Below are 19,595 nucleotides of genomic sequence, written 5' to 3'. Positions count from 1 at the left end.
TTGTTTGTTCTAGTTACAGGTCCCATGGTAACTCATATGTTATATTATGTCAAAATCAGAAAATTCATCTTGCTTCCCCTTGGAAACCCCATCTTTTACAACTTCCTCCAAATACACTCACAGGTAGAATAAGAATAATGGCCAGGTAGATCCCAACTGCTTAGAACAAGAACTGAGAATACCCATGAGAAAAACCTTAGTGAAGTGCCCGGAAGGTAAGATGGGCTTATGCTATAGCTCCTGTCAAAGGAAGTCTACAGAGTGTTCAGAATCACAAGTAACAGAGGTATCAGTGTCTTGCTTGTTTATTTGTCCTTCTAGTTTTACCCAGAGGAACATATACAAGTCTGACCTGATGACTGTCTTCTAATCGACCTGTCTCTCACAGCTTGTTTCATTTCCATTCGCCACCTTGAACTTAAATGACAATGACCGTCACACACACAACTCATCTGCTTCTCCAGTCTAACCTGTTTCGTAGGCTGTCCATAGATGATACAGCTCATGTTGACCTGTGTACACCACTCAAACACCTTCTTTAGTCCCATTTAGAAAGCATATATTTCTGCATGTTTGTGATCATTATTTTAACTCATTTTCCAGATTTAACCTTTATGGATTTAACACGCAATTTCAGGCCTGCTGCATCACTTTCAAATACTATAGCTAATTCTGAGTCACATTCTGAGCTCAAAATACAACTGTAAAGATTTCAATGTCTTCACTAGGGTTTCTTCCCAACTTTCCGTCCTTTTCCCCTAGGGGTCTGTTATATACCTCACTAGGAGTAGTCAGACGCTCTCTGTCTATTAAAGCATGAAAACCCAAAGATGCAGACTTTCTCATTTGTGCTGTTATATTCCCAGTGCCTTTTGTGGTACCTTGTATTCAATGGGTGGTCAATAAATATTTGCTGAACAAATATTTTGAGTAGCAATAGCAGCTTTCCTATACTAGGCAATGATCTACACCTAGCACCTGGTATTCAGTAAAGTTGAGCAATGACAAGCAGAGTGAAGGTCTGGAGGTCCGTACGAGGTTCAAGAGAGAGCTGGGGAATCCTGGTGCATTCTGGGCCTTTAACTTGATGGCAGACTTTAGCTGCGGGAAGAGATGCTGACATTCCTCACAGGAGTTCCTAACAACCAGTCTTCTGATCCATCATTTGACAGTACATTTCTAGGTAGTAGAATTCTGTGACAGCTCTGAATTCTCATGTCTGGAATTTTAATGTGAGATTTCAGTTGTGTGTGGCTTTTCTGGTAGAACATTATCTGAGTCACTGCCAGTCAGGTAATAGTGAAATGACCTGCTTCATTTGTAAATCTACTAGCTGTTTCTAGAGCTCTGCACAAGTTACATAGCAATTCCTGGAGGAGTCTGTTAAGCCTTTGTTAGCACACAGAAAGTATGCTTGCCAGAAGAGTCACAGGGAACCAGAACAGCCAGGAACTGCAAGGGGCATTCACCCAGAGAATACTGGGCAGACAGGAAAAGGGCTTCACACACACACACACACACACACACACACTCACACTCTCTCTCTCTCTCTCTCTCTCTCTCTCTCTCTCTCTCTCTGTCTGTCTCTCTCTCAATTAGTATTTTTAAAAACAGAAAAGCAAAACAAACAATATTACCCTAAAAGCAACATTAGCTAGGTGACCTTGAAGTCTAATCACCTGACTGTTTCTTCTAGTTCTCAATTCCCTCCCTGAGAGCCAGAGTGCAGCGAGGGGACCTGTGAGCTAACTGAGTGCTAAATGACCACATTGCCATGTAAGGAGATGTAAGTAGCTGGGTGTAGAGAGAAATGGGGTTTTGTGTCCCATCTCTAAGCAAATATGCCAGGTAGAGTTGTGACGACTTGATAAAGAGACCTATTTAATATGCACAGTATAACTCAATCAGCCTTTGCACCATGTCTAAGCTCCTCAGTCATTTCTCTTCCGTGGAGCTCAGTATCTGTAAAGACAAAAGGTGCTGAAATGTCTTCTGCTTCATTACAAGAAAGTTAAGTGGCTTTCAAAAATTGTTTTACTATTGTTTTTGTGTTTCTTTGAACATTTATTAATTTAGAAAACATCTATAGCTACACAAATGCATGTACATGCAACACAATGCACCAGATAACCAGAACACCTATTTCCCAACTAGTTGGCAAAGAGTTCCTGGTTATAGACTAGTGAGTGCTGTAGTTACCAACTGTGTATTACTTATGTACTCTTACTTTAAGATGTCCTTTACAACACAGCTTATTTGAAACGAAAGAAGGAAACTATTTTAATCAGAGAAACCCGAGGCATAAAGTGCAAGATGAACTGTCTCATGACCAGTGCTGTAATCTAAAATGACAGTCGGAATGCTGTGATTTTATTTGATCAGGATAAGGAATCAAAACATTTCAGTGATAAGCAGCCCGAGAGTGTTACTTTGAACAACATTCTGAAGAACATATTACTCAAAAGACATCACAGACATGGTTCTCAGACACCAGAAATACATGTCATTTTCAAATATTGGTTAGCATGTATCTAAGAATAGGGCCTGAACATTCTTTAAGGCACAATGAAATCTCCATTTGCACTTAAGAATGGGAGATTACTGGAATCATGGTCTGTCCTGCCTGTCACATTTCATCTCAATGTCCTAACTAAAAAATAAATAAATAAATAAAAAATAAAAATAAATAACTAAAATTAAATTTTAAAAAAGGTGATCAATTAAAAAAAAACAGAATCTATGAAAAATATTAATGGGTTAATTCTGCAGGGCTAAAAAAACCTGATGCGCTGTTCACCTCAGGAAGTCTCAGGTAAAGATGCAATACAAAATGGATTATTTTATCTCTTTCACAACACACATTTCCAAATGAATAACATGTAGAGTGTTTGCTTAGAGAAAGTCTTCACTAAAGAAATCTGAAGTCATTAAAATGGCTCTGCTTTGTCAGGCCACGTGTCATGCTGTTAGATTGTGTGAGGCCTGGGAGGTCGGTACTGTGTAAATCACCATGGAAACAGGAACCCAGCGCTCGCTCGGAGGAGGTTTTGGCATATACAGTGCTGTAGTCTTTCACAGCCCAGTACACAGGAACCTTGGGCGGGGTTCTCCTCGCTCTTCTCCATGTCTTCCAAGTTGCTATGGGGTTTAGGAGATGGCAGTTTCTAACAGCTCATTTAGACTCTGTGGCCCGTGAACACAGGACTATGGCAACCTTTCCAATGAACCCTGAAGCTCTCATTCTCCAATCTACCTTGGATGCAGGAGGAGTCGACTTTCCACAAGTGCAGAAGTGTCTCGGGCCTTCTAAAGCTCCAGGATAAATTCTGGAAGAGGACCTGGTACCTACATGATTTCTCTACTCCGTATTTGTGGTATAATGTGTACCCTTACCGTAGACGACCAGGAACAGGGAAAAGAGATTACTGGAAATAATTTTGGAACCAAAGTTTGAAACAGCGATGATATAAACAAGAAACATCGAAATGTCCCCCGGCACATGGAAAGAGGCAGCTAATATTTTCTTTCTTTCTTTTTTTTTTTTTTTTTGGAGCTGGGGACCAAACCCAGGGCCTTGCTCTTGCTAGGCAAGCACTCTACCACTGAGCTAAATCCCCAACCCCGGCAGCTAATATTTTAAGAATATTAAAGATGCATAGGAGTTTGCTGACCCATCGAAGTTCCTGTGTACATATAAATCCCTTTCAAGGTTGGATTTTTAATCCAAACACAGACTTGAGAGAAAGGGCTGAAGCCCATGTTTCTTGAAATTATTTCTAGTCTGGTTCTCTTGACTTTGTTTAAGTGCTAATCAGCTCTTAAATATTCATGATAGCTCTGAAATTTTGCTCATCTAGAAAATGTTATATGAGAAGCCCTGGGAAATGGAAAACCATTGATAAAGTACCACTGAGGAAGTTCACTCTAAACTGCTCTGAAGATCACTTAGTATACCTGAAGTTCGCTCTAAAAGCTTGTCTGTCTGTGTCCCATTTTATGGCCAAAGAAACTTTGTGTGTGGGCACCCAGACAATGATGCTTTGATTTCTACAAAGACACTCCACCCAAATTTTAGTTCTACCCAACACCAAAGAAATGCCTCAGGATAGATACTTTGAACTCCTGAGTTAAACCATTAAAACAATTTCAGGGGGAAAATAGGGGTTTTGTTTCCATAAATAACTACACCCAAATTGAGTGTTTATTAGCTATTTATAGTCTGTGCAGAAATTAAAGCACAGGTGTCCTACCTGCCAGAAGAACTCATGCCTCATAATTACAAAAGGAAGCCAGCAAAAGCAGAAGAAATGTAAAGCAGGAAATGCATGGAGCAGGCACAAGGTTTAACAGCCAGGCACTCTGAACTGGCCATGGGCCTCGGATTCACATTGGGAAAGTTGAATTAAAAATTAAGGAGCTATCTGTGGCAATGCAGACCTGTAATCTCAGCACTTGGGAACGTGTGGCAGGAGGATCACAGGTTTGAGGACAGGTTGGCTACAAAAAAGCAGGTAAGATGATCCTTCAAAAGTTAAAGGAGTAATCACAATGGGGAGTTACTAACCTATGGGGAAATAGAGCCGAGCACTTGAAACCACTCTCAGGTTTTTTTTGCAGACATATTTTATTTCTTGTAGGGGAACATGCTACCAAATACCAAGATAAGAATATCAAGAGTCTGGAGAGATGGCTCTGCTGCTATGAGGACTGGCTGTTCTTGCTGAGGTCCCTTTCTGGTTTCCTGCCCCATCAGGAGGCTCACTAGCACCTGCGAATCCAGCTCCAGGGAGCTGACGGTCTTCTGCGGCCCTCTGGGCACCTGCATTCACATGCATATACATACGGTTAACCAAACGCCTTAAAATAAAGAAATGGGAGTGTCCAGAATTTGGAAAATACAAAGATGTCACACATTTCTTATCAAAGAAGAGCATGGTCTACTTGGGACGGAAGGCAGGAGGATCATTTAAGGTTATCCTTAGCTACACAGGGAACTCAAGGCCAGCTGAGGCTACTGAGCCCCTTTCTCTACAAATAAACCAAACCAAACCAAACCAAACCAGACCAATGCCTGTCTCCACATGAAGCTATAAGGAAGGACGTTCCCAAAAAGAACATGAAGGAGCCCTCTGAGATGCAGCTTTTCTCCCTTCCCCTGGTGCTCCTCTGTACAGATAGTTTCCAAGGTAAAGCCAAGTGTGGACAGGAAGGAAATGGGGCGTGGAGATGGTAGCCCCAAGCAACAATCACAAACCCAGGAATGAAGGCTTTGTGCACTGAGGCAGAGGGGAAGAGGAAAGGAGTCTTTAAACTTGATCGTTTCTGTTACATTTTAGACAGTTAATAGATGACTGCTTCAGATCACAAAAGTAGGAGAAAAACATAAACATCTACATCAAACATAAAATATTAAACATATAACCAGATGCTTTAGTTAAGCTTTGGGGATCACTCACTTGACACAGAAGTGGCTCAGAAAAAGCCAGCTGCAGCTGTATGTCCATTGAAGCAAAATTCTAGTTATTTGGTGGTGAACCAAGTCCAGCAACAATAAGTCATAGAGCTAAAGCAGGAAGTCTGATCTCTACTTCTATACAGGCATCGCTTGGTGTCCAGCATCCAAGGGGGGAATGATCCCCAGATACAAGAACCTGTGGGTGCTTAAGACACATATGCATTTCTTTTTCTTGTGTGTGTGTGTGTGTGTGTGTGTGTGTGTGTTTGTGTGTGTTACCAAGTCTCACACAGCAGCCCAATCTGTCCCTTTTTATAGAATGAAGGAAAGTTGCCTCTCTACAAGTTTCCCATACACTTTATATCAGACTTCTTATCAGAATCAATAAGATGCGAATGTTATTCATACTGACTTATTTAGAGAATGACGTGGTGAAGCCCGCAGACACAACCATCACAGCCTAATGTTGGGCACCTGAACAACATATTTTCAGATACTTTGTATTTGCAAGGTTGGATCTGTGATGCTAAGGGAGGACAGTATGAGCAATTTTGGTTAACAGAGGTTCATTAAAAAATCTCAAGTATACAGAAAGTATGAATTAAATAATACCTACTTGCTGAAAAACCCATGTCACTGACTTCACGATTTCTTTCAATGACTTGTTTGTGAGGAAACTGCACAGCATGGCCAACCTTTACTGCCTTTCAGCCGGTTCACCCACACATGCCATTTTAAGTCTGGCATTTCAATCGATGTACGTAAAGAATTTACATTTAAGTCTGTTAACGTTCATACCTTAGTATCTCCCATTTATCTTTTTCCTTTCTTTGTTACAGGACCTTAGCATCTCTTAGACCAAATCATTCATCTCTAAACACTTCCATGTCCCTCTGTAAAACCAGGACACCATACAACCATAATTACTTTAATGTCACCTCATGAGTTCAGATTGCCGTGGTGCTTCAAAGTGTTTGTTTAGCTTTGTCTTCCACCTGTCAGCCTGAAGGGAGACTGTTTACTGCAACTCGTACTTAAGACCTAAGTCAGCATGGATGACCACTGCTAACTTTATCCTGTCTCACTGAGAAAACCACAGCAATGAATTTGCTTCATGGTCTGAAGATTATGGGTGCCTTGTTCCAAAACCAAATTTGAATCGGCACAGAGCTTAAAAGCCCCACAGAGGACCTAGTATAGAGAGAAGTTTGGGGACACCTGGGGTGAGGGCTAGAACCTAATCCCAGTGATTTTTGTGAAGGAGTTGCTTTCTGCTTGTTTTGGGAGTGGCTACTATGTTAATATGGAAGAGAAAATACGCCTGATCCCTTTGAGCCATATGTGAGTCCAGAAGAAAGCAGAGTTGGTAGGACACATTACAATAATTCAATTATTCCAAGGTCATGATGCTTCTCAGTCTACGTAAGAATTAATCAAGTAACAACTGTCAGAGCGTATTGAAATCTCCACGGAATATTATGATTTACCAATATTTAATAATGAGTTCTTTAAATGATTTATTCTGCTTAATGTATCTACAAATCTAAAAAAATTATGGAAAATTTAAAACAAATGAATTTTAAAAATCTTATTTAAAACCATCTAACTGAAAAATTAAATATGCATCAAGATTCCCATTCCTGCACTGTGTTAATATAGAGACACATGGAGATGGGAAGTCTTGTTGGCATCCACAGTGGTGGACAGCATTAAGCATTTTTAATAAGCAGATTGCAATGTCAAAGTGTAGACAGGTGCTCCTGCCCTGGCATTCCCAGTTCTAGAAGTCTATCTGACAGAGATGCTTGGGTATGCCAAGGAGATCGTCACTGTTTGTTGGAGTGAAAAACTGAAAGGAAAAAAGATATCATTCAACTCTTAAAAAGACAAAAGGATGTCTTTATATCCTTATACAGAAACACATGATTTTACCAGGTTGAGGGATAAAAAGAAAAAGAAGGAAGGAAGGAAGGAAGGAAGAGGAGGACAGAGGACAGCATGGGTGTGTTGTAATTTATGTGGAGGAAACTAAACTCACATCCGTGTGTTCAGACACAATGCAGAAGGGTTATCTGGCACTAAGTGTGCCACACCAACTGTGAATCCTCTGTGTGTGGGCAGCAGAGGAGGCATGGCTGTGGTCTGGAAGGTGTAGGAATGAAGCACATTTTGCTTTACTATAGATGTTTCTAGACTTTTACAGTCTCACAAACAAAAAGCACTTTTCTTTTTGCAACAAAAGTAAAACAAATTTTCCTTTTGCAACAGGACATCAGAAAGGTCCGGCAGGTGGTATGCCTGTGAGCTCAAGTCCAGCCTGACTGACATCGTCGTGAGCTCCAGGCCATCCAGGGCTACAAGACAAAACTGCTACCAACAAACACAAATGGGAAAGGAATCCACAGCACAAGGCTGCCTTCTGTGTCTCTGTGGCTAAGTCAGGCCCATATAACCTGGACTCCACAGTTAGCTTTAAAAGAAACTCTTATCTTCCTGGCATTCAGAAAAGAAACCGGAAGTGAATGAATGTGTTAAGCACTGTCATTTGTACAGTTGCTAGCCACAATAAATCATAACATTGAGGCGTCCAATAATACAGTAGTCATTTTACACACCAGCGTGCATCTAATCGTTTACTTGACACTGTGTACAATACAACAGGCTTCCTACTGGCTGTCCTTCATGAGGTCTCTACATTTCTACTGAGATATAGTGTTCTCCCATTTAAGCTCATGTCTTATCTCATGATGATCTGAAGCTTTTGTATGGCAAGTTACTTGCTCCAGAGGGAGAAAAGAAAACAAGAAACACTGTCTTAAGTCTGTCTCACCTATTATTTGTCTCCAGCTTTTGTGTCTGGGGCTGAAGCTCACTCGGGAGCAGACCTTGTATTTAGTTACTCAGTTTAGAAACAAAAATCTCTATATAAACAAAATGGAGACCCTACGTCTATACTCTTAAACTTGGCAGAATATATTACTTTCTAATGTCACACAGGGCAGGGGCAGGCGGACAATGTTCATAAACCCTGACATTTCAATGCACTATTTCTATGCACTAAATGAACTGTGAGGGTAAACCATTGCTTTAAATGGATTTACATTGGATTACAATCATTTCCTCCCTTCTACAGTTCTTGTCAAATATCAACAGTTCCAACTGTACAGCCTCGTTTTCTCCCTACTCATCTGAATCTCCTGGGCATGTGCAAATGCCCCATGGTCCACCTCCACTTCCCCCATTTCACTGCCCTGTGTCTTTTGTTGACTTGTTCTTTGAGAAGCTCTAATCTTTTTGGCCTTTTGAGTACCAGTGCCTCAAACCTAACGATCTTCATTCATCTTTTCCACATTTCTTTCTAGGAACCATGTTAGTGTCAAAAACAATGGACCTGGCAGGCCCGGGGCTTCAGGCCTGTAATCCTGGTTGCTCAGAAGCCTGATCCCAAGTTCAAGGCCTTGCCAGGCTACAGACAGACTCGATTGGGAAATTCTGATCCCTTGTTTCAGAATACAAGTAAAGAGGCTGGGAAGTAGGTCATGGTAGGTGGTAGAGAGATCGTCTGGCATGAATAAGGCACTAGTTTTTATATAGTTTTATAGTAAAACAACGGGCTTTACTGACTGTGTGGTCGGTTGAATTGACCCATGTCTTTCGGCTCTGTAACTCAGGTGCTTCTTCTAATCCAGTTTTCTGACCCCCACCCCCACAGAACTTCTTAAATTGGCAACTTGTCAGTTTATAGTGACTTTTTTCTCCTGGAACCGAAAAAGTATGAAATTGTGATCTGTAGCAACTTAAGTTTCACAGGCTATGGCCAGAGCATTTAAGCAGCAACCAGCGACCACTGATAAAAAAACAAATCTTGGCTCCACAAGCTTCTTTCTGTCGGTCAGACATGGTTACATTTGTACATTTAAAAAAAAAAAAAGCTGCATCCAAATGCTTCTTTATACACAGTGTGTGAAAGTCTGTGTGCCCATGTAGTCTCAGTGTGTGAAGGTCTGTGTACCGTGTCTGCTGTCTCAGTGTGTGAAGGTCTGTGTACCTTGCCTGCTGTCTTAGTGTGTGAAGGTCTGTGTACCTTGCCTGCTGTCTCAGTGTGTGAAGGTCTGTGTGCCGTGTCTGCTGTCTCAGTGTGTGAAGGTCTGTGTACCTTGCCTGCTGTCTCAGTGTGTGAAGGTCTGTGTACCGTGCCTGCTGTCTCAGTGTGTGAAGGTCTGTGTACCGTGTCTGCTGTCTCAGTGTGTGAAGGTCTGTGTACCGTGCCCGCTGTCTTGCCCTTTGCCCTGTATTGTTTCAGGACATGTTTTCTGGGATTCTGATGTTATTCTCTATTCCATTGTACACCGTCTTAAAAGTTACATCCAGCTTTGAAGCATCACAGCGACTGTACAAATACATAACATGTAAGAGATCTGTGAAGATGAATGATGAACGTGACACCCTCACCCAAGAGACAGAGGCAGCAAGGGACACCGCCCCCTCTGAACTGCTGAGTAGAACACAGATTATTAGAAATATCGGGCTAAGGAAAACACAAAGCAGAGACACAAAACAGTAAACCCCCCTCCTCTACTAGACAAAAAGAAGTGCATCGGTGCTTTAAAAAGGGAAATGACGTCAGGTAGAAAGTGCAGAGGAATGAAGAAGAGGATGGACAGACAGATGACGCAGAGCTGAGGGAACCCAGTGCTGCAGGGCAGCTTGAGCAAGCGGTAAGGACCCACATGCAAAGGGTGTGGTAATTGCCATATCTTCCTCATCCTTTGGGAAGAGTCTCTTTCCAAAAAGCCTACCATTCTTAGTTCAGGGTAAATACCACCCACCAACCATCTACCACCCACCAAGCCAAGCCAGGCTTCCCTGAGCTGAACTACAGAGGCATGGGAACCTCAGCTCAGTGCATCCCCAGTTCTTCCTCAGGAGCTGCAGTAACTTGGCTATTTAAAAACAAAACTCAACAGCTGGGCTCAGTTTTGGCATTTCAGCAGAAGGTAACATCCTCCACGCCGTGCCTTGCTAACAATTCACCTTCTTGCTGGAAGGCTTTTAAAAGGATGAACTTTTCAAATCAAATCTGTAAAACTTTAAAGAGAGAGGGAAAAAAAAAACAGAGAAATTGTCTGCAAGTAAATGCAAAATATGAAGAAGATAATAACCGTGAAGGACTCTCAGCCCCCTTCCTTCGATGAAGTCCTTTCTTACACAGGAGCCAAGGAAAAGAATGGCGGTGTCTTTTGTTGAGACCAAGCCAAAAGCACGGCACACGGCAGCCCTTGGAAATATTTCTCACATGGTAAAGCTGCCCCTGCTCATTCTGGGCAGGATTTTCACTTCGTGTTCTTTCTGTTCTTCACACTGAGAATTAATACAATAAGGTTTACAGTAAAAGGAACATCAAAACCATCGTTTTTATTCCAATTATTAACTTACACTAGAACTTGGAGAAGGGCATCTATTATCTGTTAGAAAAAGGAGCATAAAAGGAGTCAGATTTTATTTTTATTCATAGAATCAATTTTCAATTTTCCTGCCCTTGTAGCTGTAGAGAAGTGCCACGGCCACAGTTTAGATGCCATAAGCACGGGGGAAAGCGGGCGAGCATCAGAAAGACACAATCAATGCTGCGATAGGAGAAAGAACAACTACTACCATTTGTGGTTGTTAGGTCTGAAAGTGAGGCCTGCCCCAAAAAACCATGAATACATGACTGTAAGAGTGAGAGGTAAGAGTTTGGGCTACGGTGCCCCCAAGAAACATAAGGGGTCAGGTAGTTTGGGGTGTGACGAAGGGACAGGCTGTGGCGAGGACAGCTGAATCGCTACAGTTGTATCTCCCTGAGCTGGGGGGAGATAGATATGTGGGCAGCATTTAATTGCTATGTATTCAAGTCAAGTATATTTAATGCTGACAAATGCATATATTTTATGTATTCTTATATACTTCACAGATGATACAATGATTGCACTGCCTACTGGGGTGATAAAAGCTAAAAATGCCCCCCCACCTGTGAAAAACTTCTTGAAAACCTTATAGAAAGATACCAAGTGCATCAGTGGGTATTTGCTACTTGGTGATGACGTGACGCCTGATGAGGGGACCAGAGTGTGGGGTAAGGGGAGAAGGGTGGAGGATGTCCTAGACACTGCATTCCCACTGTCCATCCTCATCTGACTGCACTGTGCAGCACACACACAGGAACACCAACGCCTGTCCGGTGCTGGTAGACAAAGCCCCAGCCGTCCTCTCTAGCCTGAGAAGGTAGACAGCCGCTGCTAGGTGGGCAAGAGCGGCAGGGAAGACGGGTACAGCCCAGCTCGGGTCCACACGGTATTTGGGCCATAGATGCTTCTTCCTGGTTCTAATAAAAGTGAAAAAAACTCATCCCAATCTCTGCTGCCCCAAGACTCTGACAGAGTCACCCCCAGGCCTTTGAACAGAGGCAGACATTCAGGATCATCAGCCTCTCCGGTGCTCTGCTTCCCAGATCTTCCCAACCCTACTTTCCTGACCCACAGGTCGTCTGCCTCAAATCTCCTGTATTTAATTTAACTAGCTGGCGTGGGTTCTGCTTCCCCAGCCGAAGTCTGGTGGAGAGACACGACTGTCACTGCTGGACTATAAGTAAGTCTACCCGTCACACAGTTCCTCCAATAGGAAAGAAAAGTGCTGACACCAAGGGTAATTTATATTTTCCACATATAAATGGCTCAATCTCATATATTTGGAGGGAGGGAAAGCAACTTGGTCACATACATCGAAGACCTTAATACCATATGTGTACCATACATGCTTTCAAAACATCCAATAAATACATTTTTATATAGTTATGTTATCACAATGATTTAGAGAAAAATTATAATGTTGACTAATACATATACGAGCATAGAATATAGTTGCAGTTCCCCCTCAGGCGTCGTCCTGCCAGTCAGAGTGGTGATAGTCTGTTAATTCTCCATTAAACCTGAACATCTGAAGAGGGGAGGCTGCTGCTCGAGATGCTGGGAACCATGCGCTACCCACACGCGGGTAATCCTTATTGACGATACTAAAGATAAATTCATAGAGGAATTTCATACTCAGTAATAGATACTGAGCATCTGGGGAGGCAGAGACCATCCTGGCCTACATAGAGAGTTCTAGGGTAGCCAGGGATAACCTGTGATACTCTCTTTTAAAAACAAACAGCAAATGTAATTAATATTCCCAAGTTTACTGAAAAGGGCAACTATGTGTAAGACATAGGCAATGACATGAGAGTAATTGTAAGTAATTATTTTATATTTTTCTATATTGTAAAACATCTGATGGGTATGTGTACAGCACATTATTAAAAAAAATTTTTAATAATAAAAAAGATGGGGAGGCAGATGGTGAGACTAAAGGACAAGCTTTGCCATTCACCACTGCTTGAAGAAGAAAGGAAAAACCATGCTGGCCATCACTGAGGTGCAATCTGAAAACTTCACCACATGTGCTGACAGCTACAGTACAGCACCAAGGGTGGGAAGGGACATGGAGAGAAAGCCCTCGTACTCCATTGGTAGGACTGTTACAAAGGCACAGCCACACTGGACACCATTCTGCTGCTTGTTTAAAAGGCTGAGCTCTGAGTCACAAGCCGACTAGGTGGTTCTATTCTTAGTTATTACACAGATAGGTGAAGATGCACACGCAGGAGTTCTCGTGAATACTCAGAGCAGTCGCCAACAGGAGAAACAGGTGCCTCTCAACGTATGGATGGAGAAAGGAAATGCTCTCCAGTAACTTAAGGCATGATTATTCATCAAGAAGAAGGATGGAGTACTGACACATAGGGTGAACCCTGAAAACAATGCTCAGCAGAGAAGTCCACATTAAGGGGCACGTGTTGTACAAACTCAGTAACTGAAGTATCTGGAACAGGCAAATTCATAAAGAAAGACAATGGTGGCTGCTTAAGATTAGTAGCTTTGGGTAGAAAATGATACTGGCTTATATAAAATGTATGTGGCATCTTTACAGGTAATGATAATGCTCTGAAACTGATGGTGGGGATGGGGGCCACAACGCTGTATATTTTAACAATATTGAAATGTGCAGTTTATTGTGTGAACTGTAGGGCATGTGAGTATTATCTCAATGAGGTTATTATATCAAGAGGACAGAAAGAACTACAAGGAAAACAGTATGGTCAGAGTCACATCACACATGCTAAACGTGCAATAAAGAAAATCCCATAAGCTGAGTATGGTGAATCTCAGCGTGAAGGAGCTGAGCCAGGCCAGACTGGGGTACGACTCAGTGAGCTCCAGACAGCCTGGGTACACGGAAAGACTCTGCCTTAAAGAAAAGAAAGAAAGAAGGAAAGAAAGAAAGGAAGAAAGAAAGAAAGGAAGAAAGAAAGAAAGAAAGAAAGAAAGAAAGAAAGAAGGAAGGAAGGAAGCGGGGGTGTATGGGAGGAAGAGGAGGAGGGAGGGAGGTGGGCAGCAGTGGCGGCCAGCAAGGCAAGATTTACAGTCCTGCTAATGTCCTGTTAGGTTATTAAGAGTGCCGAAGCTTTTGACAAGGCAACATGAAACTCACCTACCAAGTTCATGATCGAGAGCATGCAACTAAGTTGGGGGCGGGGCAAACACCAGTTATTTGACATTTTAAGAAATGTTCCTATTTTGTGTGTGGCCCACTGCTGGCCATTCTGAGCACATGGGATCACCGACTGCCTGTTGGAAATGCCTTCAGCGTAAGGCTTTCAAGAGCACAGAGTAAAGAGTCAAAATAAGCTCTTTGGAGTTTTAAAAACTTACAACATTTTATAATTTTTTTCTAAATATATATTCTGCCCTAAGCTGACACATTTGCTCCTCTTACACAGAGGGTTTTCTTTAATATTTGCTAAGACTGCACATGGTCTTGATCCTGGTGCAGAGAAACTTTCCAAGGGCTTCAAGTTCAGTTGTGAATGTAATGTACGTGCCCTCAAACCTTCCTAACCCTTACTGTTCCTTCATGTATGGGTGTATTCACTCACTCAGGTGAGCCGGGCAGACATAGTCCTGCCCTTTGTGATGAGCTGACACACTGCAGCAAAGGAGGGAAAACACTTCCCAGCTGACCTCCAGGACCCCTCCGGTTTCAGATCATCTCTGATCACCTCCCAGGAGCAGTGGGCGAGCAGGGTTCCAGCCTTGCTACTCTCAGACAGCCCGTCCTGCAGCGCTCTGGGCACGTGTCTGAAGCACCTGGTGAAATGTGACTGAGCAGGCACTATCTGCTCAACCGGAGCGCTCCTCTGCACCGGGCTGGGCTTGCTTACCTCACTACTGACTGTACTCTGCTGCTCCTTTTACCATCAAACCTAGCATGCTCAAGACCGTACTTAGTCCAAAGTGTCCCAGAGACTGGCTCTCCGTTCTGACTTGCCCAGCTTTTCAATGAAGCTGCCGTTCTACACTGCTCAAGACTAACCTCAAGGCTTGTCCACACCAAGCCACCCTCCAAATCCTTAGCAATGACCCAGCTCAGACGTTCCCACGCCAAATTATGCAGTAGGTTTCCAGCTGGCCGTTCTTTGCTTCATTTTTCTTCCCTCCAATTCCTAACTATGCTGTCTTTCCAGAGGATGTTTAAATCACATACATGACTTTTCTTCAAGCATTTTCAGAGTCTCTTCGTAGCTACTGAGAGACTGAACAGCCCTGTTGGTCTAAGTCAGCCCTCTAACATCTAATATCCCCTTTAAAAACTAGTTTCAAATGCTCCCACACAATGCTGCTGCTGTGTGTTCTGTCTGCTGTGAATGCCTCCTCTCTGACCTGGAGTGAACACTGCGTGGGCTTCAGGCTCATCTCAGTAGAGCTGTCTCAGGAGTGGCCACCTGTGACATGAAATCCCACCTATTTCCAAGGCAGCCCCAGATTCTCCTATGGGGTCTCTTCCTTTTTACTAACACTCGCTCTGTAGGGCATCTTGTGAGTAGGAGCAGTCTGAACAAAACCACTGCACACGAGCAATGTGAATGGATCAGAATACCGTGACCAAATGCAGAGAAGCTTAGAAACGGGGCGTTTGCTGCTCTACGTCTCTTCAAGGCCATTCTAGTCTTTGCAATGCTGCTGACTTGCTCACCTTATAAACCCCATCTGGCTGGGTAGGGAGGACAGGTGTGCGGTGCTGAGACGGTGGTGCTAAGCAGGGTGCACATCATCCAGCATATGGCGTAGGTGCTTGATTACCACACACTGAGTGAAGACTGAATGTGACCCTTGTGATAGTGGCAGATACTCTTTGTAACGTAATTTACCCTTTATGTTGTAGGTTTAGGGGAAAAGATACACGAGCTGTGTTAAAGCCTACTACGTTAGATAGCAGGGCTAGCAGATATTTTACATGGAAGAATGTAAACTCTCAGTGTGCACGGTGATGAAACGTCTGACGGAGGTGAGTAGTTACCTTTTTACAACACCGTTCCTGGTGTCCCCTTTGTTTCCTCGTGAGGAAAAGCTTCAGACACACAGTTGCTATTAAGGGAACTGCTATACAAGGCTGTAACAGTCACTTACGCTAAAGGACGAAGGAAACTGGAACTACTATGCCAGAGCGAAGTAGTTCAGTCTCAGTACTGCCAAGAGCTAGGCTTGGCTCACTCCGCCAGGAGGTAGGAAGTTAAAGAACACAGTAGACGGGAGTCAGGGACTGGCTCAGGGGTAGAGCATTCACCTAGCGTGCACAGGCCATGGCTGCTAGCTAAGCAGCTGCACTTTTGTTTGGCTCTAAAACAAGAAATAATTTTTACATAATTAAAAAAAACATACCTGTTGATCTCCAAGGAAATGACTTTTCAGTTGAGCTAGAGAAAAAGGAAAAAAAAATGTTTTGTTATAGAATTTAATAGTGGGCTTATTTTGCAATCCAAAACTAATAGTTACATCTAATTATGTAAACGGATAAGAACCTCAAATAAAATCAAAATTACCCGTCTACATTACTTTTTAACTGTATTTGTACTTGGAAACTAAGCAGAGTATAGAGACGCAGCACAGCTGGCAGACGACAGAGGCAGCGTTTGTGATGACGTGACACCACGGGTGCAGCACGTACAGTTAGACCCCAAAGACCACCCAAAAGTCAAAGGAAGCCACGAAAGACTCCCACAGACAAGACAACCGGCATGCTTTGCATCGAAGGTTACCTTATAAAAAGCTAAGGTACACATTAAAATCAACAAGACAGGGCAGTATTTGAGCTACATAGTTTCCTTAGCAGTGGTTCTCAACTTGTGTATTGAAACCCCCTTTGGGGCATTGAAAGACCCTTTCACAGGAGACCATTGGAAAATATAGATACTTACATTATGACTCGTAATTAGCAATGTCACACTTATAAAATAGTAATGAAAATAACTGTATGTTTGGGAGTCACCACAACACGGGGAGCTGTATTAAAAGGTCACAGCTTTAGAAAGGTTGAGGACCACTGGCTTATACTGTATTTAGAAAACCATTTTCATGTGAAAATATATTTGTGCACCTTTTTGCCCTTCTCTGCCATGGACCACTGACATAGGACATTATAACATTAGGGGACAGTGTGGTGGAACACAGACTAGATGATTAAGCATTGCCAAATGTAAGTTCAAGCTCTTAAGATATGTATTTCCATTTTGAATAATTAGCTCTTTTATCTTATACACAATGATTTTGTCACAGGGCCATCAGTAATTTTATTTTAGAGATAAAACGTGTTGGCAACTAGAAATGCTGAGCTCAAACCTAATATTATCTCATTCCCAAACCAGTGTGCCCAGACACTGAGGCACACAGAGCAAGTGCGCACTTACACACACATACACACACCAAAAAGTGACGTTATTCCTTTGGGGTAAGAACATGAATTTTTTTCTTTAATAATTTATGGAAGAGGGCTGCGACTCGGGCTTAAATAAACACGTTATAAAACAGAAGACTTGGAGTTCACCAAAGGTCCAGCCTGGCAGTTCTACATTCCTGTCTAACTCCTTGTCGTCTTCCCCAAGAATTAAAAGCTGGAAGGGACTTTTGCTCGGTGAAAATGTGTGATTGTCCCCTCTTCTAGCAGACACAGCAGCTCACCCCCCAGGGCTGGACTCAGTTGCACAAGCAGGGTAACCACTCCATGGATGGAGCCAGTCGTCGAATGCTCATCTTGTCTGAGCTCCAGGACTGTGCTCCAGATGATGTGCTTTTACCTCATTTCAAGGGGGACTGCTGGGGGTGGGCCACAAACTGTGAGCAAATCATGTGAGGGCTACTTGCCTTGCTCCTGGTCACAACTGTCCTTGAGCTTGGAAAGTAGTTCCTTTTTTGCAATAAGTTTCCATTTCGTAGAACTGAACGTACGTAGAACTTAATTTTACTCACAAAATCAGTTCTCCACACACCAGGACTGAGAATGCCTCACTGTATAATTGCCGAAACAATCACCTCTTACTTCAATATTAATACATGCTGCTAACCAAACTGCCACCCAGAACAGCTCGCTAACAGCCCATGCATCTTGGGAATACCATGGAGGCTTATTAAGCCAGAGTTTGAAGTCACGGAACTTTAACGGAATGCTCTATGATGTTTTTCATCTGTGCAATGCCAGCCTTCTCACGTCACTCGGCTCCTGTCACTCGGCCCCTGCTCGGGGTAGCAGAGGCTCTGGCTTGTCTGGCTCTGCTCCATGCCAGGGGCCCAGCAGCCTGTCTGCCTGGCACCCAGGAGATGCTTTACGCAGTGTTACTTCACAGAACGTGAAAAGCACCAAGCAGCGCACTGTTCTGGGTAATGAGGTAAATATTGATGAACTGTGTTCAAGCAGATTAACTTATTTCACCCTTTATCATGAGGAGGTACCAATACATCACTTTGTTTGTTTTTCTGTTGGGGGTAGGGATGGGACAAAAAAACAGGCAAATAGCATTTGGCTGTTGAAAAGGCCTTAGGTCCCTAAACACAGCAGGGCATACCGAAGTCTGCGGGAATCTTCAGCTAAAATCATCTTCCTATCCCTATTTAAAGTAATGTACATAACTCATTAGGAAAATAAGCTAATAATGAACATTAAAATAAGCCAAATTGCCAAGGTATGTGGAAGAGCACGGATGTGTATTAACTACGGTGCATGTCCCTCAGAACAGTGCTCCCAGCTCTCACTGTAACGGAGCCTCAAACTGTTCGCTCTCTCCAGGACTGAAGAACGAACGCATGAAACCTGAAATTCCATTTAATACAACTCGCTCTGCTTTCGAGCCGTTTGAAGCAGATCCATGGGAGAGACACCAGAGGCACCTCAGCCTGGAAGAAAAGGCCTGCTTCCTCCTCTCTTTCTCCTCACTCCCCACCATCTATTCCTAGAAGCACTTCCCAACCGATGCTGGCTGCCTACCATGTCTACAGGCACTGTGCCCACAAGACTCCGCCCCGGCTCCCTTTCACGTCCCTTCTGAAGGTGCCAAGCAGCTTGTGTTCTAGGAGCTTCCACTGGAATGTGGAAGACATTTCACACTCAAGGACTGAATCATCAACAAGAGTTTTGTGTCAATAGGAAAATACCATAATTTTAAATAACTTGATTATTAACCACTATTTAAGTGGACCATTCATGTGCTTAGAACTGTTCAGGACAGGAGACGAAGAACAAATAAAAAGAAGTTTGCTGGCAAATTAACCAATCAAAGCTTTGAATTTTAAGTAAAATATTAGTTTGTCTTAAAATTTATTTTAGACAGGAACTGCATTTTTGTGCTACATAAAATATGTAGCAATCACTGTAAAATTCTATGCATATGGAATTAGTTTTCATTCGTAGATAAAAATGGCTTCTTAGAGTTGTACACTGTGTTTGAAAACCTTCCTGAATGTGGTCTTTTGTCAGGAGTCAGGAAATCTGCCCGCTCATACTCCATCAAGGCCTGAGGGCAGTCTAGTGAGCAGGCTACAAGAAGTCATGTCAGAAGAATGTGGCGGTGACTTGAGTGTTTGCCATGGACACAGCCATTGCAGTGAGCACTGTTCCAGGCCACCAAGATTTCATATCTGGGTGATGTGCCTTCTGACAGAGCCTATAAAGTAATATGTAATTGTTCCTCTCTCTGCTATGCAAACCAGGAAGGAAGGCCTGTTGGCAACTAAAC

At 42.9% G+C, this 19,595-nt stretch overlaps 1 protein-coding gene across 17 annotated transcripts in view; it reads right to left on the bottom strand.

Annotated features, from left to right (window-relative positions):
- Pkp4 (plakophilin 4) overlaps nucleotides 1-19,595 on the bottom strand; it is a 202,555-nt gene that overhangs the window by 48,788 nt on the left and 134,172 nt on the right. For 16 of the 17 annotated variants that reach the window (XM_032903335.1, XM_032903336.1, XM_032903325.1 and 13 more), the window contains one exon: nucleotides 16,252-16,286. The exons of the other annotated variant lie outside the window; for it this stretch is intronic. In XM_032903335.1, the coding sequence (XP_032759226.1) occupies nucleotides 16,252-16,286 (35 nt within the window). The remainder of the gene's footprint in view (nucleotides 1-16,251; nucleotides 16,287-19,595) is intronic. 17 annotated transcript variants of the gene reach the window in all.

Source organism: Rattus rattus, chromosome 5 (genome assembly GCF_011064425.1).
Source record: "Rattus rattus isolate New Zealand chromosome 5, Rrattus_CSIRO_v1, whole genome shotgun sequence".
Classification (NCBI taxonomy): domain Eukaryota; kingdom Metazoa; phylum Chordata; class Mammalia; order Rodentia; family Muridae; genus Rattus; species Rattus rattus.
Note: the sequence above shows the minus strand (reverse complement) of the source record. Positions and strands in the feature narration are given on the sequence as shown.